The sequence below is a fragment of the Fimicolochytrium jonesii genome (assembly GCF_025526975.1).
Source record: "Fimicolochytrium jonesii strain JEL569 chromosome Unknown EV422scaffold_2, whole genome shotgun sequence".
NCBI lineage: Eukaryota > Fungi > Chytridiomycota > Chytridiomycetes > Spizellomycetales > Powellomycetaceae > Fimicolochytrium > Fimicolochytrium jonesii.
This window is the reverse complement of record NW_026515669.1, coordinates 288,512-310,980: the sequence shown is the minus strand read 5'-3', so window position 1 is coordinate 310,980 and position 22,469 is coordinate 288,512. Positions and strand designations below refer to the sequence as shown.

The 22,469-nt window shown below is 53.3% G+C and overlaps 5 protein-coding genes across 5 annotated transcripts; 4 read left to right on the top strand and 1 right to left on the bottom strand.

Moving 5' to 3' along the window:
- Positions 1–4,698: 4,698 nt before the first annotated feature.
- Positions 4,699–7,441, bottom strand: EV422DRAFT_503050 (uncharacterized protein; the record flags this gene model as incomplete). The annotated part of the gene is made up of 9 exons (XM_053068317.1): positions 4,699–4,727; positions 4,756–5,332; positions 5,506–5,632; positions 5,702–5,778; positions 5,909–5,972; positions 6,033–6,049; positions 6,090–6,973; positions 7,056–7,316; positions 7,363–7,441. The coding sequence occupies 9 exons, from the start codon at positions 7,439–7,441 to the stop codon at positions 4,699–4,701; spliced, it is 2,115 nt and encodes a 704-aa protein (XP_052929130.1).
- Positions 7,442–8,355: 914 nt separating this feature from the next.
- EV422DRAFT_599945 (uncharacterized protein) lies at positions 8,356–9,175 on the top strand (the record flags this gene model as incomplete). The annotated part of the gene is made up of 2 exons (XM_053073673.1): positions 8,356–8,463; positions 8,615–9,175. 2 exons carry the CDS (start codon positions 8,356–8,358, stop codon positions 9,173–9,175), a joined length of 669 nt encoding a protein of 222 aa, XP_052929129.1.
- A 6,789-nt stretch (positions 9,176–15,964) lies between these two features.
- EV422DRAFT_513719 (gamma-glutamyltranspeptidase) lies at positions 15,965–18,455 on the top strand. Its single transcript, XM_053069182.1, has 4 exons — positions 15,965–16,276; positions 16,351–17,113; positions 17,174–18,001; positions 18,078–18,455. The coding sequence occupies exons 2-4, from the start codon at positions 16,367–16,369 to the stop codon at positions 18,258–18,260; spliced, it is 1,758 nt and encodes a 585-aa protein (XP_052929128.1). The 5' UTR covers positions 15,965–16,276; positions 16,351–16,366; the 3' UTR covers positions 18,261–18,455.
- Positions 18,456–18,475: 20 nt separating this feature from the next.
- Positions 18,476–20,625, top strand: EV422DRAFT_135657 (Serine/threonine-protein phosphatase 5). The gene is made up of 5 exons (XM_053064772.1): positions 18,476–18,716; positions 18,808–18,928; positions 18,999–20,114; positions 20,185–20,297; positions 20,363–20,625. Exons 1-5 carry the CDS (start codon positions 18,645–18,647, stop codon positions 20,414–20,416), a joined length of 1,476 nt encoding a protein of 491 aa, XP_052929127.1. The 5' UTR covers positions 18,476–18,644; the 3' UTR covers positions 20,417–20,625.
- A 611-nt stretch (positions 20,626–21,236) lies between these two features.
- On the top strand, positions 21,237–21,926 carry EV422DRAFT_513718 (uncharacterized protein). The gene is made up of 2 exons (XM_053069181.1): positions 21,237–21,467; positions 21,610–21,926. The coding sequence occupies exons 1-2, from the start codon at positions 21,405–21,407 to the stop codon at positions 21,808–21,810; spliced, it is 264 nt and encodes an 87-aa protein (XP_052929126.1). The 5' UTR covers positions 21,237–21,404; the 3' UTR covers positions 21,811–21,926.
- The last annotated feature ends 543 nt before the right edge of the window (positions 21,927–22,469 follow it).

Here is a 22,469-nt window from a genome sequence, read left to right as displayed (position 1 = left end):
TGAGGCGACAGTTGACGTTCAGGATGGAGTCATACCCGTCCACGGGAGGCAGACCGGTGATAAAGTCCAGGGACCAAGATCCCCAAGGGCGGGTAGGGATACTGTTGGGCTGGAGTAGGCCATATGGTTTGTGTCGACTGGATTTCGCTTGGCTACAGGTATCGCAGGACTTGACGTAGGCCTTGACGAAGCGCCACTGGCTGGGCCACCAGTAGTTGCGGGAGGCGAGTTCGAGCGTCTTGAACATCCCAAAGTGGCCGGCTAGGGGTGTATCGTGCATGTCGTGGCAGACTTCAGCTCGGAGCTCGTTGGTGGGGACATAGACCAGGTTATTGTGCAGCAGGATCCCATCTTCATCTGAGAACCGCTTGATACGATCTTGGGTTTCCTCGGTTCGTTGGGCGAGGGGTATCTTGAGCGTTTCGCGAATGGTCTTAGCAAGGGGATCAGAGGCCTGAACGGCCTTGGTCTTGTCAAGCAGCGTGGTATCCATGGGTGTGAGGTAGGCCGCGGCGAGTCGAATGCGTTCGGGAGTCAAAATTGTGGTTGCCTGGGAGCGGAACGCTTCTTCCCCCTTTTTTAGCTCATGTTCGGAGCGTCGGGAGAGGGCATCGGCTTGGTGCTGCTGGGAACCGGGGCGATAGGTAATGACAAAGTCAAAATCCGAGAAGAATATTGACCAGCGGGCTTGGCGGCGGTTCAGGGTGCGGGTGGTCATGAAGTACTGAAGGTTTTTATGGTCGGAGTAAACGGTGATCTTGTGACGGGCGCCAATGAGATGGTGTCGCCACTGGGCAAAGGAGTCTTGGATGGCCAGAAGTTCCTTGTCGTAGATCTCGTAGTTGATCTCTTCGGCCGTGAATTTGCGAGAGTGGAAGGCCACGGGGTGGAGCTGATTGTCCTGGTCAGGTTGGAGGAGAACTGCGCCAAGAGCGAAGTCGGAGGCGTCAGTTTCGACGACGAAGGGCTTCTCTGGGTCAGGGTGAGCAAGGATGGGGGCCGTGGTGAATGCTTTCTTCAGGTTCTCGAAGGCGGTGTTTGCGGCGGGTGTCCAGGCGTACGGGATGTCTTTCCGGGTCAGGGCTGTGAGCGGGGTAGCGATCTTGGAATAACCTTGGATGAATCGGCGATAGAAGTTGGCAAAGCCGAGGAACCGCTGGACGCCTTTGACAGTCTTGGGAGGCTCCCAATCCGTGATGGCAGCGATCTTCTTGGGTCCATCTGGATGCCTTTCTCGGAGATGATGAAGCCTAGGAACTCAACGGATTCGCGGTTGAATTCGCACTTCTCTGGTTTGGCGTACAACCCATGCTGTCGGAGGCGGGACAAGACTTCGCGGACATGTTTGGGGTGATCTTCGGGGTTCTTGGAGAATATCAGGATATCGTCGAGGTAGACGACAACAAACACATCGAGAATGTCGCAGAAGATGTCGTTCATCAGGTACTGGAAGACGCCAGGAGCATTGCTGAGTCCAAAGGGCATGACATTGTATTCGAATAGGCAGTAGCGGCAGCGGAAGGCGGTCTTCCATTCATCGCCCGGGCGCATGCGTAAGAGGTTATAAGCGCCGCGGAGGTCGATCTTGGTGAGCCGGCGGGCGCCGCGCAAACGATCCATGATACCGTTGATCAGGGGCAGGGGGTAGCGATTCTTCACCGTGATGCGGTTCAGGCCTCGATAATCCACGCAGAGGCGGAGAGAACCGTCCTTTTTCTTCACGAATAAGACTGGCGCACCGGCAGGGGACTTTGAGGGTTTGATGAATCCTTTGGCGAGGTTTTCTTCGAGGTATTCGCAGAGTGCCTTCATTTCTGGTTCGCTGAGGCTGTAGATCGGGCCGAAAGGTGGCTGCTTGCCTTCTTCCAGATCGATTGGACAGTCGTAGGGCCGGTGATCGGGGAGAGTGTCAGCATTTCTCTTTTCGAAAACGTCGGCGAAGTCTTGATACTCGGGGGGCAGGAAGTCTTTGATGTCTTTCTCGGGTGTCGGGGGGTTACTGGGGCTAGGCGAGGCCGGGAGATCGGGTTTCGCAGGGTTGGCGTAGGCGACAAAGACCTGGTTATGCCTTGCTGCGACCCGGAAGGCTGGGGCGGAGATGAACGAGACTCAGAGCGGCGAGGGAGCCGGTTCTGGGGTGCTGGAGCGAGATACCTTGGGTACTGGAATCGACCATGTTTCGTCGACGGGGACTTCATCCTGGGGGATGCGGATCAAGGGCTCGGGGGTTCTGGCGGGTGCTGGGCTCGGGGGTGCTGGAAAGTTGTCCCAATTCGCGAATTCATGGTACTGACAGTCGCAACGGAAACCGACCGAAAGGTTCTTGAAGTCAAGGTTAATGTCGTGGAGGCGGAGCCAGGGGAGACCAAGGAGGATTGGAGCATGGGGTGATTTGGTGACATGGAAGACGAGTTCTTCGAAGTGGTCGTCGACCCACATGCCTACTGGTTGGGTGTGATGGGTGATTGGCCCAGCAGAGCTGGGTTGACCGTCAACGAGTTCGATCGTCAGTGGACGCTGATGCGGGACTAGGGCGATGCGGTGTTTGCGGGCAAAGTCTGTGTCGATGAAGCAGGACAGGGCACCGTTGTCGATCATGGCTGAGGTAGGTATCGGGGCGCGGCTGGATGATACCATGATGATAACGGGGTAGTTGAAGGGTTCGACGGGACCCAGCGCAAGCATGGCGCGGGGGTTAATTTCGGAGTTTTCGACATGGGCAGCGGCTAGGAGGGTTGTGTTGGCTATAACGGAGTCGGGAACCAGGGGGGTGGCCTCTCCCGTTGCAGGAGCTGCGAGGTTAGGAGGCCCGGGGCGGTGTGTGTTGTCCAGTCGCTGGGGCTTTACTGCGGCTGGACTTTGGGAAAACCCTGTTCGGTGGAGGGTTCTTTGATGTCGACGTTGGCGGCACGGGTGGTGGTCTTGTTCTTGACGGGGCAGACTTTTGCAATGTGCCCCGCGCCACCGCAGTAAAGGCAGAGGTTGTTGGAAATGCGGCGTTGGCGTTCCTGAGGGCTCAGAGGGCCGCGGGGACGAGCGGCGTCAATCTGCATAGGCTCGCTGTGGTCGACAGTGGTGGTAGTAGTAAACGAGGTGTGGGGAACCGGGAAGGTCTGGCGGCTTCTGTTTCGCTCCAGGCGGCGCTCAAACAGCCGGTTATCGCACTGGATAGCCTGCTCCATCACCACATCAATGGTGGCCGCAGGGGGCATTGTGAGCATCAGGTCTTTGACGTCTTCTTTGAGGCCACGGCGGAAGGTAGCAATCAGGGCCTGGTCGTTCCAGGCGACATCGCATTGTAGCTGGCGGAACTCAGCGACGTACTCGGTTGCTGCACGGGTTTGGCGAAGGTTCTGGAGCTTGTTTTCAGAGGTGCGGACCCTGTCGCTGTCTCCGAAGACCGATTGCATCTGACTGATAAAACTATTGAAGTCCTGAAGGCTGTGATCTTGGCGTTTGACTAGGGGCGCCATCCAGGCTTGCGCAGTGCCGGTGAGGTAGGTGCCAATAGTTTGGATCTTGGTGATGTCGCTGGGGTAGCGGTCGGGCTGGAGAGCAAACATCAACCGGATGTTGTTCAACCACCCACGGAATTTGCTGCGGGTACCATCAAACTTCTCGGGCGAGCTAATTCTTGGCTCCAGAGCAGGATTGGCGACTTGAGGACGGGTGTACGTATCGGCTTGAACCTGGGCGGCGATGCTCTGGGCAGCTTGTGCGTCGGCTTGGGCTTGCGCTAGGTTGGCCTGCAAGTTGGCGTTTTGGCTTTGCAAGGCGGCGAAGGCTTGGCACATATCGTTCCATTGCTTGGCGGTGAAAGGTACGGATTCGGGTTGGGACATGGCGAAAAAGGTTTGTCGGATGCAGGGCTGGACAGGTTTTGAACTTCGCAGTGTTGGAGCAGATCAAACTGTTATGATCTCGACGACTGAGGCGGAAGCGAAGTAGAGAAGACAAGGCGAGAGTGATAGGCGACAAGAGATTGTATTGGCAAAACAAGAAACAAGGACTAGAACAGGAGATGAGAAGAACTGGTGTTGATCTGCTGGGGAGGAAGGGAAGGGACGAAGAGAGGCCGGCTATTTATAGATAGGCAACCCAGCAGATCAGAGAACAACAACAACAAGAGGGGACTGGGGGGCGCCCGCTATGCTCCTAGAGCGTGCGTGGCGAGCGTAGAGAGCATTGCTACAGCTGCTGGCTATGGGGAAGCAGTGGGGGGTGTGGAGAAGCCAAGGGGGGATTGGCAAAATGAGAGGAGAGAGGAGGAGTGGCGATATTGCAAGAGGATTGGCGAAATGAGAGGAGAGAGGGGAAGTGGCATCGACATTGACATTGACACTGACATTGACACTGACATTGACACTGACATTGACATTGACATTGGCGTTTGACATTTGGCGGTTGACATTGGCGGCTGTCAGTAGGTAAGCTTAATGGTATGGGCGCGTCGTCCATAACAGCTGCATCCCGCCAAACAGGAAGGTACGCGCGGTGCCCGTTGGAGTGAAGCGTGTGTTTGGACTATTGCCCTTGATCTGTGGGGTTCCAACCATCGTGTCAGACGTTCGACTGTTGACGTTCAGAGGTTATCAGTACACTTGCACATATTCATACACATATGTGAGCCCAGATGCGTCCAAACAACGGATTTACAGAAAGACTTCTTTTCTTCTTCTGACAGCAATTCTACACCATTCACAAGATTGATTTGCCCTTCGAGTACCCTCAGCATGAACCTGTTTAGATTCTCACTGATATGAGTCTTGAAATTCGCTGCCAGGGTGTATGCGACCAGTGTAATTTGTGATAAATGATCTGTCCAGCGATCCCCAACCTCAGCTCCGCGAACACGCAAGACCTTGTTGCAAAAGATGAAGGTGGCACCTGGGACAGGTGGGTTTGGGAGCAGGGCGTCCTCAGGAAATTGATACCCACTCATCATGGTGGGCTTGAGCTTTTGGATGTAGGTGTTCCAAAGATTTTGATCCTCCATATGCCGGTTGCCATCCATTGCAATGATGCGACAGGCATCAACGCACATTGATGTGAGCCCCTTCCGATAACGATGATCGGTATTTGGTGGCATGACTGAGGGATTGTCATTGAGAAGGTCCAGGAAGGTATCCGCCTCACTCCTCAGATAGATGCCAAGTAAATGCCAGGCACAGAAGACCGTGTCAGACACAAACTTGGCACGGCTTTGAAACACCTCTACTACGGTCCTGACGGTACTGTCCCAGTCCTCGTCCGCTGTCCCATTGGGCCGTTGAATGAAATTTTTCAACCGACCCACAGGTCGCGTGATGGTATATCTGACCATGGCTGCTGGCTGCGAAAGGTATACAGAATGAGACGAATGAGAAAGAGTGGGCACTAAGCAAACGAGTGGGTGCCATTGCAAGCGACACGTGGGTGCCATTGCAAGTGACACTGTCAAAGACTGTGCCAACCATACCTTCCAATTCACATTGCTTCCCCGTATATGCATAGCGGAAGGCGTACGTTGATATGGATAGAGAGGCTAGAGACGCGGACGTTGAAAGGAATGTGTACATATGTGGCATGGGAAGTGAAAGCATTGTTGTGGGTATAATTGAAACTCTCCTGCTTCTGTTTAATCAGCCCGCGGCTACGCGTTCCAATTTATGCATGCGCTTATGCATGCATAATGCAAACTGCGCACTTAGAACGAACTTACGTATATTTACGCATATATTGATGCATAAACGTTCCCATATGCATGAAAAAACAAAACATTGTAAAGACCCACAAGCGCTATGTACATGTTCATTTACATCTAAAAAGGCATCCGGTCAATAACGTGGAATGCCTTATCTTGTCGACGTTGAGTTGTTTGACATCGACGCCTCCGAGCCACTTGACGTAGATTCCATGGACCGCCAACCTTGTGGTAGTAGTGGGGATAGAAGTTTTCACAACGGAATATATACGATTCCTGCACCAATTGCCTAGATGAACCACACCAGTGAATAAAAGCTGAGAACGGAGTCGTCTGTCTTACTACATACCTGTTTGTAGATGAGGCCTACTCGTCATCAACATCGTCTCCTTGACTAAGAATTCACCTTGATTCGCCCAGCTTTCATATTGGTGATTCGGTTGCGGATGACCGAGAGGAGTTCCTCCGTCACTTTGGCGAGACTATGCTGGTGTATCTGGGGCTCATATTCCATGAAGCTCAAGATGGCGTCCTCTACTGCCGCAAACTGTGGCCTCGTTCGATGAGGATCGGTGAGGTCGGTCAACAGCTGCCTGGCCCTGGTGTTTCCAGCGCCATACTTGGTCACGTTGGCGGGTGTGAGACTTGAATACCCAGGTATAAAGCCGTTGAGGAACTCTTTGACTAACTGATTGAGCCCCTTCGGTACTCTCCTGGCGGGTTTGGTTGCATTTGGTCGTGCCGCTGAAGTGGCTGAAGTGCTGGCTGTCATGTCGGTGAGGTCCACCGGAGTCCTGCCCAATTGCGAACGTAGTTCATCCTGAATGATATCCCTCACGAGCGGACCGATGGTATCACCAAGCGATGATAGAAAGTTGTCGAACATGGCTCTAAAGTTGTCCTGTTGTTCCTGCAGGAGCTGTTTCGAGTCGGCACGGGTAAGCTTCTGGCCGGCCGTCGAAGTAGGAGTAGATTGACAGTAGAGTCGGGTACGTTGCGGAACTGGGCTACCAGTATCGTAATTGCCCAAACCCAAATGGGGTCTAGTTTTGCCCAAACCCAAATGGGGTCGTTTGAATTGCTTGTTGCCAAGCATGACGGGCGGTTCAGGCGATTCCGCTTTGCGTTTGAATTGCTTGTTGCCAAGCATGACGGGCGGCTCAGGCGATTCCGGCGATTCAGCGGTGCATTCAGGCGATTCAGCGGTGCTGCCTTGCTTTGATGCACCGGAGACGCAGAAAACCGAAGCAAGTGCTGAGCGGACTCCTCGCATAATTGCGTTGACGAATCCTGCAGAAGGCACGTCAATAATTGGCTTACTGTCCCCGGAATTTGACAGTTTCTAATACTAGTAATGTCTTTCGGCACATACCATCAGGAATTGGAATCATTGAAATTGGTTCCATGGTATCCATGACAGCAGCACAATATGGTTTGTGGGGAGGGTTGGTTTGTGGGTAGCTGCTGCCGATGTGCCGGATGAGGGACAGACCCGGTGACGGCGGAAGAAGGGTAGGAAGGGTAGGAAGGTGCGGCAGTGGCAGAAAATAATGGCGGGCAAGGACGTGATTGTGATATCGATGTTTCAGCAGATGAGCCAGATTGCGGATGCCTAATTGCGGATCAATAAATGCTGCAGAAGGCACGTCAATAAGCGAGTCATTGAGTCATCGACGTACGCGAACTTTTGACCAGCATTTTCCTTGTTTCGTGATTGTGTTGGGGAACGGGGAATGCACGGAATGGGGAATGGGGCATGGGCATCAGTATATTTCTGTTTATGCATGCGCATGCATGCATACAGATGTGCATTATGGATCTGCAATACGTGATGGACCATATGCATGCATAAACGGGTGCGTATGCATGCATACAGATAAGTATGCATCTGTTACGGATGAGTTATTCAAACACGCGTGTCCCGTATTGTATACAGTTCAGGAACGCGAAAGCGTCGACAAACGTGAAAGCGTCAACGTCGGAGGCCGTACAGTACACGCTTGTTCCATACACGTGATGGGAACCTCAATGTACATATTCAACGTAGTTCTAGAAAATGTAACTATCGACGGAGTCTGACGACAAAGAGTAGGACAACAAAGAGTCCGACGACAAAGAGTAGGGTTATGCAACTAATATATGGGCACGTGAGGGCACGGTTAGGGTTAGGGTTCGGGTGAGGGTTAAAGTTAGGGTTAGGGTTGGGGTTAGGTTCAACAGAGTCGCGGTCAAATTGAGGCGCCATTAGGGTTAGGGTAACATTAGGGTTAGGGTACTCTTACGCCCACACTCGGCCTTACGCCCACACTCGGCCTCACCCCCACACTCGGCCTTACGCCCACACTCGGCCTTACGCCCACGCTCGGCCTTACAGCCTTCACGCTCGGCCTTACAGCTCCACGCTCTCAGCGCCGTGGTTTGCCATTTGGTACGGCTGGTACGTAGGGGGTACTACTACCCCAGCATTCATTTCCCACAAATACTCATCATCCAAAAAACGAATCATGGCTCGAGTCCTGCAACATAGGGCACTCAACTCTCCTTCTTCCGCTTATGCAGATACCGATAGATGTACAGTACATGTGCAGTGTTCGTGTTCGAACCGGAGATGAGATATGGTGGGTGATCACTGAGGAGGCTTTGCGACAAACCGGAGATGGAAGGGAAACAGGATGGATGGTCGCACGGTAACGGGATGGTTGGACGGAAACGGGAGACGCAAGGATGGGATGCGGAACTACCACCTTGTTGCTGCAGGCATCCCTCTGTCTGATATGAAAGTGAGACTGTGGCACACGGGAGGAGAGTGATGGTGGAGGAGAGGAGAGGTAGCTGGCAGGTCGTGCCGGGACTCCAGGACTCCCGCACTTGCAGAACATTCCCACTTGCACATCCCCACGCACATCCTCACGCTGGTCTCTTGTTTTACAGACTAAGCAACGAAACGAATCTGAATGGGAGGGGAAACGGACAAAGCGGGCGACAGCGGTACACGGATTCAGTCATTTTAATACACTTCTGAAGCAAGATGGAGTCGGAACCATCTCACGCTTCAATCTCAACGTCGAATCCGCGGAGGAATATGCCACAGCAATTGCGCACCCCGACACAAGCTGTATCCGGTGGGTAAACGCCCGACGAAAACATCTATATGACCAGCTCGGAGCGGGAGAGAAGGAGGCGATCGAAGGGATTCGGTTGTCACCAACTCCAACTCCAACACCAGCCCATGCCCTTGACGCATTACTGAGCACCGCGAAACATCTCCTCACTTACGCCGATTCCAGTATCGAATTTGGATTGTTTACCTTTGATCACACTACGGAGTGTGCAACAGCAACAGGGACATCTCCGATGCTGTGTGCGATGCTTAGTGACGGGTCGGCTAAGGCTGATAATGTTTGTCAGCGAATCGAGACCCATTTTCGCACACTTGGACGTAAGTTACATGCCATTGTCCTCATGCTCCGTGTGTCTGTCCTCGGCCGCTAATCAGGGATATTATAGAAACCGCTTCATGCCCCCCCAAACGCCGCATGTACTTTACCTCCAGGGAGGATGTTGTCGCGTTTGTGTTATGGACGACGCGTGCATACCATGCGCTTACCTCATGACAGCATCCCAACAGTCAGTCAATGTCAATTCCCTGTCAAAACCTGACATCTGCCAAACCTCGCAGCCGCACGCAGCCGCGCTACCCCACACCTGCCACTGCCTTCATTTCTCCACGCAGCCGCACGTAGCCACACCTCCCAACACTCGGCGCTTACAAACCCTTCTCCATACTTCCCCACGTACCCGCCCACAGCCTCAGCGTAGCCACCCCATCCCCAGTCTTCTGTTTCTATGCTTCCCCCACCCTTGGCGCTTCTCTTGGCTTCCCTCTCATTCCGTACCCTTCTGCTTCCCCACGCTTCCTCAGCCTTCCCAGAAAAGCATAAATAGCCGCCTCCCCTGAGCTCCCCACTTCCTGATCCCCCAGCAGATGAACACCAGTTCTTCCTAGTCTTGTTCTAGTTCTTGTTTTGGTCTGAATACCATTACCTGTCAACAACCTGCACCACAAGTCGCCTCTATTTCCGTCGGCTCCGCCCATTCATAACAGTTTGATCTGCTCAACAACCCCCAGCCGCTGTGCCTCCACGCCAAATCACCATGTCCGACGCCCTTCCCCTCACGGCCGAAGCCTGGCAAGCCATGTGCAATGCGATTGACGAACTTCGAGCGCAGAATACCACCCTACAAGCCGAACTAGCGCAAACCCAGACCACTGCCCCTGCCACTCACGCCCCCGAACCCAAAATCAGTCTCCCAGACAAATTTGATGGCACCCGAAGCAAGTTCCGTGGGTTCCTCAACCAGATCCGGCTCATGTTCGCCCTCCAACCCAGGCGCTACCCCAACAATCAGACCAAGATACGAACTATTGGCACCTACCTCACTGGCACCGCCCAGGCCTGGCTGGCGCCCCTTGTCGAACAAGACCATCATTCCCTTACGAACCTGGATGATTTCATCCAGCAAATGCAAGCAGTCTTTGGAGACAGCGACAGGATCCGCACGTCCGAAAACAAGCTCCAGAACCTTCGACAAACCCGTGCAGCAACAGAGTATGTAGCTGAATTCCGACAGCTGCAATGCGATGTGTCGTGGAATGACCAGGCATTGATTGCCACCTTCCGTCGCGGCCTCAAAGAAGACGTCAAGGACTTAATGCTCACGATGCCCCCTACCGCCTCAATCGACACCGTGATGGAACAGGCCATCCAATGTGACAACCGATTGTTTGAGCGCCGTCTAGAGCGAAGCAGGAACCGACAGCCATATGTGCCAGTTACCACTAGCCCCACCCTCATGAGCCCCGACAACCGCCCAGACGACCCTATGGTCATTGACGCTGCTCGTCCGCGAGGACCCCTCACACCGCTAGAGCGCCAACACCGCATCACAAACAAACTTTGCCTCTATTGTGGTAAACCTGGCCACATAGCCAAACTCTGCCCAAACAAGATACGCACGGCGAATGTCGCGGTTAAGGAACCTGCACCCATCCAGGATTTTGCCCAAGTCCAGCTGCAGTAAAGGCCGAGCAGCTGGGCAACACCTGTCCTGGGCCTTCTCACCACGCAAGTACTGCCAAGGGAGAAGCCACAAAACCTTGCTCCGATCCTGGCATCTCCAGCAACACCCTTCTCCTGACCACCAACAATGTCAATCTCCGATCTGAGATACCCTCACCCATGCGGATTTTGGGCCCATCCTCACCATTCGAGTACCCTGTTACCCTGCAGATATCGGCCCAGCGAGCTCCAGTTCAGCTTTCAGCACTACTTGACACCGGTGCGATGTCGTGCTTCATCGACGAAAGTTATGCCCGCAAGCACCGCATCCCACTTGTCAAGAAGGAGGACCCCATTGCGCTTGAACTGGTTGACGGACGTCCCAGCCATGCGGGCTCCATTACCCATCACACCCAACCTTTGGGCATGTGGGTCAACGACCATTTTGAGGAGGTGGTATTCCATGTGACATGTTCCCCGCATGCGCCAATCATCCTGGGGCTTCCCTGGTTTGAGCTCCATGATGTGGAGCTACACTGGAAGACTCGCACTCTTTGCGTCCGCTGCCATTGCGGTTTTGGACAATACGCCTCCTGGGATGCCCTGCCAACAGAACCTAGCCCGAAGCCCTCAAGAACCCCTGAACCTCTGATCCGTATCCATCAAGACGAGATTTCAGTCTCCCTAGCCCAGACACCCAACACACTGGACCCAGCACCCACACCGATCCACGTATCGTTTATCAGCGCCCCAGCTTTCCGTGTGGCGGCAAGGCATGACCAGGCATTCATTGCCTACGCCAATCCGACCAAGTCAGATTCCCAAGCCCTGGCGACCACTCCTCCAAAAGATCCGAAGGCCATCATTCCTGAAGAATACCAAGATTTTGCGGACGTCTTCGCCAAGAAGAACGCGGATACCCTCCCAGAGCACCGACCCTACGACTGTCCCATCGACTTAGAAGAGGGCAAACAGCCACCGTTCGGCCCGATCTATAGTCTCAGCGAGCCTGAAATGCAGGCACTCTGTGACTACCTTGAAGAGAACCTAGCTAAGGGGTTCATCAAGCACTCCAAGTCTCCCGCCGGTGCCCCAGTCCTCTTTGTCAAGAAAAAGGACGGTTCCCTCCGTCTGTGCGTCGACTATCGTGGACTCAACAATATCACCATCAAGAATCGCTATCCCTTGCCCTTGATTAACAGCATCATGGATCGTCTTCGAGGGGCACGCCGGCTCACCAAGATTGACCTCCGGGGAGCCTACAACCTTCTTCGGATCCGGCCAGGGGATGAATGGAAGACAGCGTTCCGATGTCACTACGGCCTATTCGAGTATAATGTCATGCCGTTTGGGCTCACCAATGCCCCTGGAGTATTCCAACACCTCATGAACGACATATTCCGTGACATTCTTGACGTTTTTGTTGTGGTCTACCTTGACGACATTCTGATCTTCTCAAAAAACCCAGAAGACCACCCCAACCACGTCCGAGAGGTGCTCTCACGACTCCGCCAGCACGGGCTGTACGCGAAACCGGAAAAATGCGAATTCAACCGTGACTCTGTTGAGTTCCTGGGGTTTATCATCTCCCAGCAAGGCATTTCCATGGACCCAAAGAAGACGGCTGCCATTACTGAATGGGAACCCCCGACAAATGTCAAAGGCATCCAGCGCTTCCTTGGTTTTGCCAACTTCTACCGGCGATTCATCAAAGGGTACTCTGCGATCGTTGCACCCCTGACCACGCTCACTCGCAAAGACTTGCCATTCAAATGGACCCACGCTGCACACCTAGCTTTTGAAACCCTCAAGAAAGCCTTCACCTCCGCACCTATCCTGACTCACCCCGACCCTGACATGCCCTTCATTGTTGAATCCGATGCCTCCGCCTTTGCCCTTGGCGCCGTCCTCCTTCAACCCGATGACACAGATCAACTCCACCCCGTGGCCTTTCACTCCCGCAAATTTACTCCTGAGGAAATCAACTATGAGATCTACGACAAGGAACTCCTGGCTATCCAAGACTCATTTGCTCAATGGCGACACCACCTCATTGGCGCCCGCCACAAGGTCATCGTTTACTGTGACCACAAGAACCTCCAGTACTTCATGACTACCCGTACCCTCAACTGCCGCCAATCCCGCTGGTCAATCTTCTTTGCTGATTTCGACTTTGTCATCACATACCGCCCTGGTACCCAGCAACACCAAGCTGACGCCCTCTCTCGTTGCTCTGAATACGAGCTAAGGGAGGGGGAAGAAGCATTCCGCTCCCAGGAAACCACGATCCTCACCCCTGACCATCTCCGCCTGGCCGCCACTTATCTGACCCCACTGGACTCCTCGCTCCTTGACCAAATCAAAGCTGCCCTGGCATCCGATGTGTTTGCGCGAACCATCCGGCGACAGCTTAGGGCCCCCATTGCCCAGCAATCTCAAGAAGACCAAGAACGGATAAAGCAATTCTCCGAGGAAAATGGGGTTCTGCTGTACGACAACCTTGTCTACGTCCCCACCAACAAGCTCCGTGCTGAGATCTGCCGGGACATGCATGACACGCATTTGGCAGGACACTACGGCATGTCAAAGACCCTGGAGCTCATCTCACGCAACTACTGGTGGCCTAGCCAGTGGCGTTTTGTCAAGTCCTACATCAGGTCCTGCAACGTATGTGCTCACGCCAAGACCAGCAGACACAAGCCCTACGGACTCCTCCAACCCCTGCAGGTCCCTGACCGCCCCTGGGGGTCAATTTCTATGGACTTCATCACGGATCTACCCGCCAGTGATGGGGTTGATTCTGTGCTCGTTGTCATCTGCCGGTTCACCAAGATGGCGCACTTTGTACCGTGCAGGAAAACTGCCACCGCTGAGTCAACTGCAGATCTGATCTGGCACCATGTCATCCGGCTCCATGGACTCCCCGACGATATTGTATCTGACCGTGGCCCACAGTTCAACTCCCACTTCTGGAAACGTCCTCTTCGCTCTCCTGGGAACCAAGGTCAACCTCTCATCGGCGTTCCATCCCCAGAGCGATGGACAAACCGAGCGGACCAATCAGATTCTTGAGCAATACCTTCGCTGCTTTTGCAACTATCAACAAGATAACTGGAAGGAACTCTTGTCTTCTGCTGAGTTCTCTTACAATAACACCATCCACTCCGCCACCCAGACAACCCCCTTCTATGCCAACTATGGGTTCCATCCTCGATTCAGTCTGGCTTCCGCCACCACAACCGAATCCCTTAATCCTGCAGCCGAAGCTCGTGCCAACCATCTCAAGGAAATCCATGAACAGCTTGCCACTGAGCTCAAGGAGGCCCAAGGACGCATGAAGCGCTTTGCCGATGCTAAGAGGGCACCTGGCCCAGACATGAAACCCGGGGACAGTGTCTGGCTCTTACAGCGGAATCTCAAGACTCTCCGACCTTCCCAGAAACTTGATCACCGTAAGATTGGCCCCTTCACAATCACGGAGAAGATCAACTCGGTCACATATCGCCTCAAGCTTCCCCCATCCTACAAAATTCACAACGTCTTCCATGTCTCCCTTCTTGAACCACGTTTCACCATTCCGGAGCGAACTGAGCCAGAACCCACCCCACCAGAAGAAGTCAAAGGAAAGGAGGAATGGATTGTGGAAGACATTCTTGACTCCCGTATTCGACGCACGCACCTTCAGTACCTCATCAAGTGGCAGGGTTGGCCAAGCTCGGAGAACACATGGGAGCCAGTGGAACACCTTGCCCGCTGTCAAGAGCTTGTTGCCCAGTTCCACCAAAAGTACCCCGACAAACCCCGACCAAAGCCTGCCAACATCAAAACAACATCCGGACGCCGTGGCTAAAGGAGGGGGTGATGTTATGGACGACGCGTCCATACCATGCGCTTACCTCATGACAGCATCCCAACAGTCAGTCAATGTCAATTCCCTGTCAAAACCTGACATCTGCCAAACCTTGCAGCCGCACGCAGCCGCGCTACCCCACACCTGCCACTGCCTTCATTTCTCCACGCAGCCGCACGTAGCCACACCTCCCAACACTCGGCGCTTACAAACCCTTCTCCATACTTCCCCACGTACCCGCCCACAGCCTCAGCGTAGCCACCCCATCCCCAGTCTTCTGTTTCTATGCTTCCCCCACCCTTGGCGCTTCTCTTGGCTTCCCTCCCATTCCGTACCCTTCTGCTTCCCCACGCTTCCCCAGCCTTCCCAGAAAAGCATAAATAGCCGCCTCCCCTGAGCTCCCCACTTCCTGATCCCCCAGCAGATCAACACCAGTTCTTCCTAGTCTTGTTCTAGTTCTTGTTTTGGTCTGAATACCATTACCTGTCAACAACCTGCACCACAAGTCGCCTCTATTTCCGTCGGCTCCGCCCATTCATAACAGTTTGTGAAAGAACGCTACAATCAGGCATTCGTGAAGGAGTGTCAACGAACACGTTTTCGCGAGATATCGGCCTTCCATGAGGGATACCCATATGCGAGCGGGTGTCCGCCATATCATCCATACTTTGCCGCGCTGGCCAAAGCAAAAATGGATCAAGGTCAGCGAGACATGTGGGGAATGTATGCCCCTTACCTGGAATTCAAGTGGCGCAAAAAGGGGCAGAAGCTGTCTCCAGGTAAGGCGACCGGACCGTGTTCCCGCATGCATTGACACAGCACACTCACCTATGTATTATAGACGACATTTTTGCTCTGGCTCTCCCAAATGACCCTCTCGCTATGCGGCCCGGGGCGCGGATCCACCAGTTTGTTGACAAGGCTGCATGGGCACAGAACCGGGAAGGAGATCACCAGCCCACGCCAACACCTGGCCCAACCCACACTGTAATGGCAGAGACGTGCCTTGATTATCCCTATGTACTGATTGCTGGAAGTTACAACGCAAATTGTCTTCGACTGCTACGGCCTCCTGAACTTTCTCCAATGTCTCCACGGGAAGCTCCAATTTTGTCATGCACCACATGAAGCACATGCACTTGCTTCTGCCGTACACGGAGCTCGGAGGAGTCGGAGTTGTTTTGTGGTGGTGACAGCATGCGTTTCAAAACGACAGCGAGTCGAATACTGTCAATCAGGACAGATTTGGCCAATGTTTCCGCGTCCCTGCAGCACAAGCATCGCCGCAGGCTCATGCTGCTATTGATGATATCGATGAACTTGGAATCTTTGCGAGCATTTGTAATGTTCATGTTCAGGGTTCGCGGTAGAATAAGATCCCGAGCGGAAGGAAGGGTTTTTCTCCAGTCGGAGCCCTCAGTTGTGGTTGTTGTGCCACTAGGACGCGTGGGACTTGATGGCGCAATTCGTATGGCTAGCCGACGAACGCCTTGACACGCTCTTCTCAGCACACCTCACAGTGGCAGCAGGACCCCACGGTTTTCTACTTCCCCCAGGAATGTGATCGGCGGAGGATATAAAGGCCGTACCCCGGCGGTGTCAAATCCAGATTTGGAAAGGTCCCTCAGTTCTTCGCAGAGGCAAGGGCAGAGTCAAAGGCACCTCCACAGCAGCATTCATCAGGTACGTTACTTGCATCATGCTAAAGCCTCGTCATCTCGAATTACCGCTCTCTAACACCACTTTCTGCTCCACAGATCCGAATAGAGTATCATGACCGAGACGCGGGGCGCCAATGATGGGAACTACAGGGCCTGGAGCCTATTCATAATAGCGACCGTAGCCTTGATTTCCGCGCAACCTGTCCAAGCAACGCCTCTTCCTTTGCTTTTCAGGCGCAATGAAGTTAGTTCGGCTCCAGTCACGAAGTACGGTCCGGCGTATGGGAGCCATGGTGCGGTGGCCACCGAGTCTGGAATCTGCTCCAACGTCGGAGTTGAGATTCTAAAGGCGAATGGCAGCGCCGTCGATGCAACCATCGCATCTGCTCTGTGCACGGGAGTGGTAAATGCATTCTCCTCCGGCATTGGGGGTGGTGGGTTTATGATCGTTCGTACGCCGAAGGGACATGCAGAAATCATCGACTTCCGGGAGACGGCACCGGCGTCTGCGAATGAAACGCTGTTCGTTCCCAACCCTAAACTCTCTCAGATCGGCGGTTTGGGCGTGGGTGTCCCTGGGGAGATCAGGGGCTTCGAGTTGGCACACAAGCGTTACGGGACGCTCCCTTGGGCTCGTTTGTTCGACCCATCGATCAAGCTGGCCCGTGATGGATTCCCCGTAACAACCGAGTTGGCCTACCGCCTCTCCGTCTCCCCCTGGATTCTCAACAACACAAACTTCGCCGCCATTTACGCACCCAAAGGTGCGCTTTTGAAGGAAGGAGAGGAGTTCAAGAATCCGGTGCTTGCCAAGACCTTGGAGACAATCGCGAAGAAGGGCGCGTCAGCGTACTACAAGGTAGGCATGGAAGCAAGACGGCATGTTCTTCTCTGAGGTGCTGAAACGTTGCTATGATAGGGTGACATTGCTAAAGCCATCGCAAAGGCCGTGCAACAAAACGGAGGGATTATTACCACTCGCGATCTGGCCAACTACTCTGCAAAACTCCGCAAGCCCCTCAAAGGATGGTACCAAGGACTTGAGATCATCACGCCGCCGCCCCCGTCGTCCGGGGCCATTCTGCTGAGCGTTCTGAATATCGTAGAACGATACAATTTCGCAAAGGACGGTCTCACAGGCCTGAACCTTCACCGTCTCATTGAGGCCTTCAAGTTCGGTTATGCGCAGAGAACGGAGCTAGGCGATCCTCAATTCGTTAAGGACATTGAGGCGCGCGTGAAAGAGTTCATCGATAAGGAGACGGCGGCCAACATCCGTGCCAACATTTCGGACACAAGGACGTTCGAGCCGGGATACTACCGACCGAAGTATGACGGGGAAGAGACCCCAGGAACGGCTCACATCAGCGCAATTGACCGGCACGGTCTAGCCGTCGGACTGACCTCGACCGTCAATCTGATCTTCGGATCGCAAGTCCGCGATAATGTGACCGGCATCATCTTTAACAACGAGATGGATGATTTCGCCACCCCCGGTGTACCGAATGCGTTCGGGTTTCCGCCCTCGCCAAACAACCTTATCCGGCCGGGCAAGCGCCCGTTGTCCAGCATGGTTCCGACCATCATTTTGCGCGACGGTAAACTGGAGACGGTCGTCGGAGCCAGTGGCGGCTCGCGGATCATCACAGCTACCGCGCAAGCTATCCTCGATACATACGATTTCGGAGCGGATGTTTTCAAAACTGTCGCGGATCCTCGTGCTCACCACCAGCTCATTCCCAACATCGTAAGTGAATACTTGCAGAAGTCAAGGTCATTTCCTGGCCAGCATACTGATTGTCATTTCCTTTTGTTCATCTTAGGCCAACTTGGATTTCGACTATAGTAAGACTCTCGCGCAAGCTCTCCGCGACAGAGGGCACAACGTAACCTTCTCTGCAAACGGCGCAAGAACATCAAACGTTCAAATCGTGACGCTCTTTCCCAACGGCACGTATGCCGCTGCTAGCGACCCTCGCAAGAATGGCCAAGCAAGCGCCTACTAAGTTCATCAAAACGCCCTCTCGATCCGTTCCGTTGCTGACGCTCCTTCCTTCTCGCTGTCGCTTACGGGTATTCCGCTTTGCTTCCGCCTTCACGAATCACCACATGTATTATACAGTATGACCATAAATGTACATCTTGCACATGCAAACCGCCCACGAATCATATAAAACCGATTAATCTGACTGGATCATCACGTGTTCGAACGCTGGCCTCCCAAACCTGCTCCCAAACTCCAAAGCCTGCCAATTCCTCCTCCGACGTATTGCCTCACAAACTCGGCACAGCAGTCTGTCTCTGAAACTTCTTCCCTTGTTTGTAGTGCATCCTTATTGTCGAGCTTACTCGTTGACTGGACTCGTTGCTTGTCGCCCGTCGCTTCAACCATGGCTTCCGGAGATCCCGTCGACGTTGCCCCTCTGAATGTGACCGATGCTGACAAGGCCAAGGCAGAAGCGGTGAGTCGGTCAAAGCCTGCTTGACGTTGGGTGAATGGAACCCACGGACCCCCCTTGTCTTATCATAAGATGTATACCCGTGTCCCCTCAGGCGAAAGACGCGGCAAACAAGCTCTTCGCGGCGAAGAACTATGAACAAGCTATAGAGAAGTACACGGAGGCAATCTCGCACAATCCGAATGTAGCAGCATATTATGCCAACCGTGGCTTTGGTACGATGCAGCGGGGCAATGGTTTAGAAATCTTGATCACGTACGGCTAACGCGTGGGTCATCCTTACAGCGTACATTCGCTCGGAATTCTACGCGGCCGCGATCAGGGACGCCGATAAAGCTATCGAGCTGGACCCCACCTATGTGAAGGGATATTACCGGAGGGCGACGGGGAACATGGCCTTGGGCAAGCTGAAGGAAGCTGTGAAGGATTTCCGTGCAGTGTGCAAGGTAGCACCGAAGGACGCCGATGCCCGGAAGAAGTTAGCGGACTGTGAAAAGGAGCTGAAGCGGATCACATTCGAAGCAGCGATCGCGTTTGACGAGGTTAAGCGATCCATAAAGGACATGATCGGCGACGTTGATTCTATGGTCGTTGATTCTTCGTACGATGGACCACATCTCCCTGAAACCGGCGTCACGTTGGAGTTCGTCAAGGACATGTTAGAGCACATGAGGAAGCAAAAGAAGTTGCATCGCAAATACCTGTACAAAATCCTGTTCGCCGTTAAAGAGTACTTCGAAGCACAACCGCCCATTATCGACGTGACGATTCCGGAGGAGGGAAAGATTACCGTGTGCGGAGACATCCACGGCCAGTTCTACGACCTCCTCCATGTTCTGGACGTGAACGGCCTCCCATCCGAGACGAACGCATATTTGTGGAACGGCGACTTTGTGGATCGCGGGTCGTTCAGTGTGGAGTGTGTCACGACGTTGTTTGCCTTCAAGCTGTTGTACCCAAACAGCGTCTTCCTGAGCAGAGGAAACCACGAGACAAACGATATGAACAGGACTTACGGGTTCGAGGGAGAAGTGAAAGCAAAGTACAGCGACGCCACGTTCAAGCTATTTAGCGAGATCTTCAACGCGATTCCCATCGGAAACCTTATCAATGAGAAGATCTTTGTGATTCACGGAGGACTCTTCAGTAGAGACGACGTGACGATGGATGAAATTCGCAAGATCGATCGTTTCAAGCAACCCGGATCGGAAGGTCTCATGTGCGAACTTCTATGGTCAGACCCGCAAAACGAGCCTGGGCGTTCGCCATCCAAGCGTGGCGTGGGAATACAGTTCGGACCGGACGTGACAGAAGCTTTCTGTAAGCTTAACAACCTTGACATGATCATCCGAAGTCACGAAGTGAAACAGGATGGCTATCAAGTTGATCACAACGGCAGATGTAAGATTATTGCTCGTCTTGTCATACACTATCGAGGTGCAGCAGACTAACGTAATCATTTGCAACGCAGGTATCACCATTTTCAGCGCACCGAACTACTGCGACAGTGTTGGGAACAAAGGAGCATATATCCATATCACACCCGACTTGAAGCTCAAATACAATCAATACAGTGCTGTAGAGGTAAGTTCTTGCGCGTTTTGCAATTGTCCCGCTGTATCGGATTCTGACCGTTCTTGCCTTTCTAGCACCCACCGGTCAAGGCCATGCAGTACGCTGGCCTCGGAAGCATGCTGATGTAGACAACCATTGGCAGAAAATCTTGGTTTCTCCCGTTTTTGTTACCTTATGTGTTTATCTTCGTTTGCTATCCTTACGTGCCCACTCGCGGACACTACTTTCTCGAACGAAAGTCGAAAGATTTTGTTTTCGTAACATCTATGACAAATACCTCTCCCCTCTTACCACATACAACCGGCATCCCTTTTATTCTTTTCAGACGTCGTTTTCCCTCAACGAATAAATATCATTATTGACTAGAGTCTTACTCTCAAAATTTGTCGTCTCCCTTGGTATGTACAAACACTCAGTACGCTGGATATGTGGGGAGCCCATTGGCTGCGTTTCAGCCCTTCTCCATTCCGGTCTTTTTAGCAGATCTTCGGCACTCCTCCCCAGTGGATTCTCCTTCCCTCGACTTCGACTAATGCGAGACCTCGATGCTCAACGAGCTTCGAATTGCACCACTGCAAGTGGAGAAGAGTTGGTTACAGTTCGTCCACTTGGGCAAGCCGCATAGGCTTCCTATATCAGTCGAACTTACTCCTCTTCGTCCGCTTCTTATACATGATCCTGTAACCACAGTCCTTACACCGTATCGGTTCGCGGGGTTTGATTGTGTTATCCGCCCCACATTCTGGAAAAGAACGCTTGTCAGACATTGTCAACTTCAGGGATGGTCACGCAGAGATCAGGTGTCCTGACGGACTCAAAGCATGCAAGACATTACCACCACAGACGTAAGTGACGTCCACACGAGGTTGTTGTGCGCCTGGTTGGTCCATTTTGAAGGGTCGTTTGCCGTTTGCGAGAACGCTTTTGTCAAATCTCCAGCTGCAGGAGAGTTGACGATGAGCTTAGAAAGTTGGCGAGTCACGTGACCCCCGGAATCGGCCGAGGGCAACGCAATTGCACGACGGTCAAGCTCAAACGCTTGAGATTTCCCACAGCGTAAACCGTCGCAACACCCACCCACTCCCATCGACACTCGCATAACGAAACGCCGACAAGATGGCTGGAGGAAACCCCTATGAGGCCTACACGGTCTTTGGAAAGCAGATTCCCCGTTACAAGGTTCGTGCATGCATGACCCCGAAACTTCGAGTGCTGAGGCTGCCAATCCGCTGCCAAAGAACTATCGCAAATCAACGCTGGGTCTTTGAGTGTCTTTGAGTGTCGTTCATGTTCACTGTGTTTCTCACCGACTCTTCTTCAGATGGCCGGTTACGGTATGCTCGCCTACGTCGTCCTCATCACCGGTTTCGTCCAATACCGCAAAATGCAACCCCCGGCACCAATTCAGTACCAATCCAAGGAGGAGGAGAACTACGTGAAGCGATACGTCGCATACATGGAGGAGGAGCTCAAGAAGCCCGAGCTTCTCCGTCAGCCTTTCACCGGCCGTGCCAGCATCTAGATTGTCCCCTTTCCTACCTTGCATCCCTGAGGCTACGTTAGAGAGCGACCCTTGACCGACTGGCTCACGAGAACATAAACGCTGGATACGAATATACCGATTGAAAGATCCTCTGCATTTGTTCATTTCGCACAGCATCAATTTCGAAACATGCGCAGAAGTTGACGAAGGATGGAGACGGCGAGGGGGCTTTTGCATGCTGAGCACACTGCAACACATTCAGTTTGCGGAAACAATCATCGACTGGGGGAGCTGGAGGGGATAGTGCTTGCTGGTATTCTGGAGGAGGTTCTGCACCACAAGGCGTGGTTTTGTGCGTGGAGACAGGAATCGGTGGTGATATGGGAGCCTTGATATTAGATCTCCGTTTGCTATGAGCATAGCGAAAGGAGATCCGCGGACAGGCGTTATCCGAATGGCCCGCCGTGGTAAAAAGAAGCAACCTGCAGCTCAATCCCTTCTTCTTTATGAGCGACGACCCCTTGATCTCCAACGTCCAACGACACAACGTGCACAGGCAAGGGAGTCTGATAAATATCTCGCCCAAAGCGAAAGATCTGTGCCACCTACTTCTAGGCTACATATATGACCAGCTTGCTTTACGCCAGGACTATATACGCCGTGATGCAGCTGATATCCATCCCCAAGCGAACTGAGCT

Coding starts and splice junctions, on each gene's coding strand:
- EV422DRAFT_135657 (XM_053064772.1), top strand. CDS start 18,645: ATGGCTTCCGGAGATCCCGTCGACGTTGCCCCTCTGAATGTGACCGAT. Junction 20,115..20,184: donor AGTTGATCACAACGGCAGAT/GTAAGATTATTG, acceptor TTTGCAACGCAG/GTATCACCATTTTCAGCGCA. Junction 20,298..20,362: donor ATCAATACAGTGCTGTAGAG/GTAAGTTCTTGC, acceptor TTGCCTTTCTAG/CACCCACCGGTCAAGGCCAT.
- EV422DRAFT_513719 (XM_053069182.1), top strand. CDS start 16,367: ATGACCGAGACGCGGGGCGCCAATGATGGGAACTACAGGGCCTGGAGC. Junction 17,114..17,173: donor GCGCGTCAGCGTACTACAAG/GTAGGCATGGAA, acceptor TTGCTATGATAG/GGTGACATTGCTAAAGCCAT. Junction 18,002..18,077: donor ACCAGCTCATTCCCAACATC/GTAAGTGAATAC, acceptor TGTTCATCTTAG/GCCAACTTGGATTTCGACTA.
- EV422DRAFT_513718 (XM_053069181.1), top strand. CDS start 21,405: ATGGCTGGAGGAAACCCCTATGAGGCCTACACGGTCTTTGGAAAGCAG. Junction 21,468..21,609: donor AGCAGATTCCCCGTTACAAG/GTTCGTGCATGC, acceptor ACTCTTCTTCAG/ATGGCCGGTTACGGTATGCT.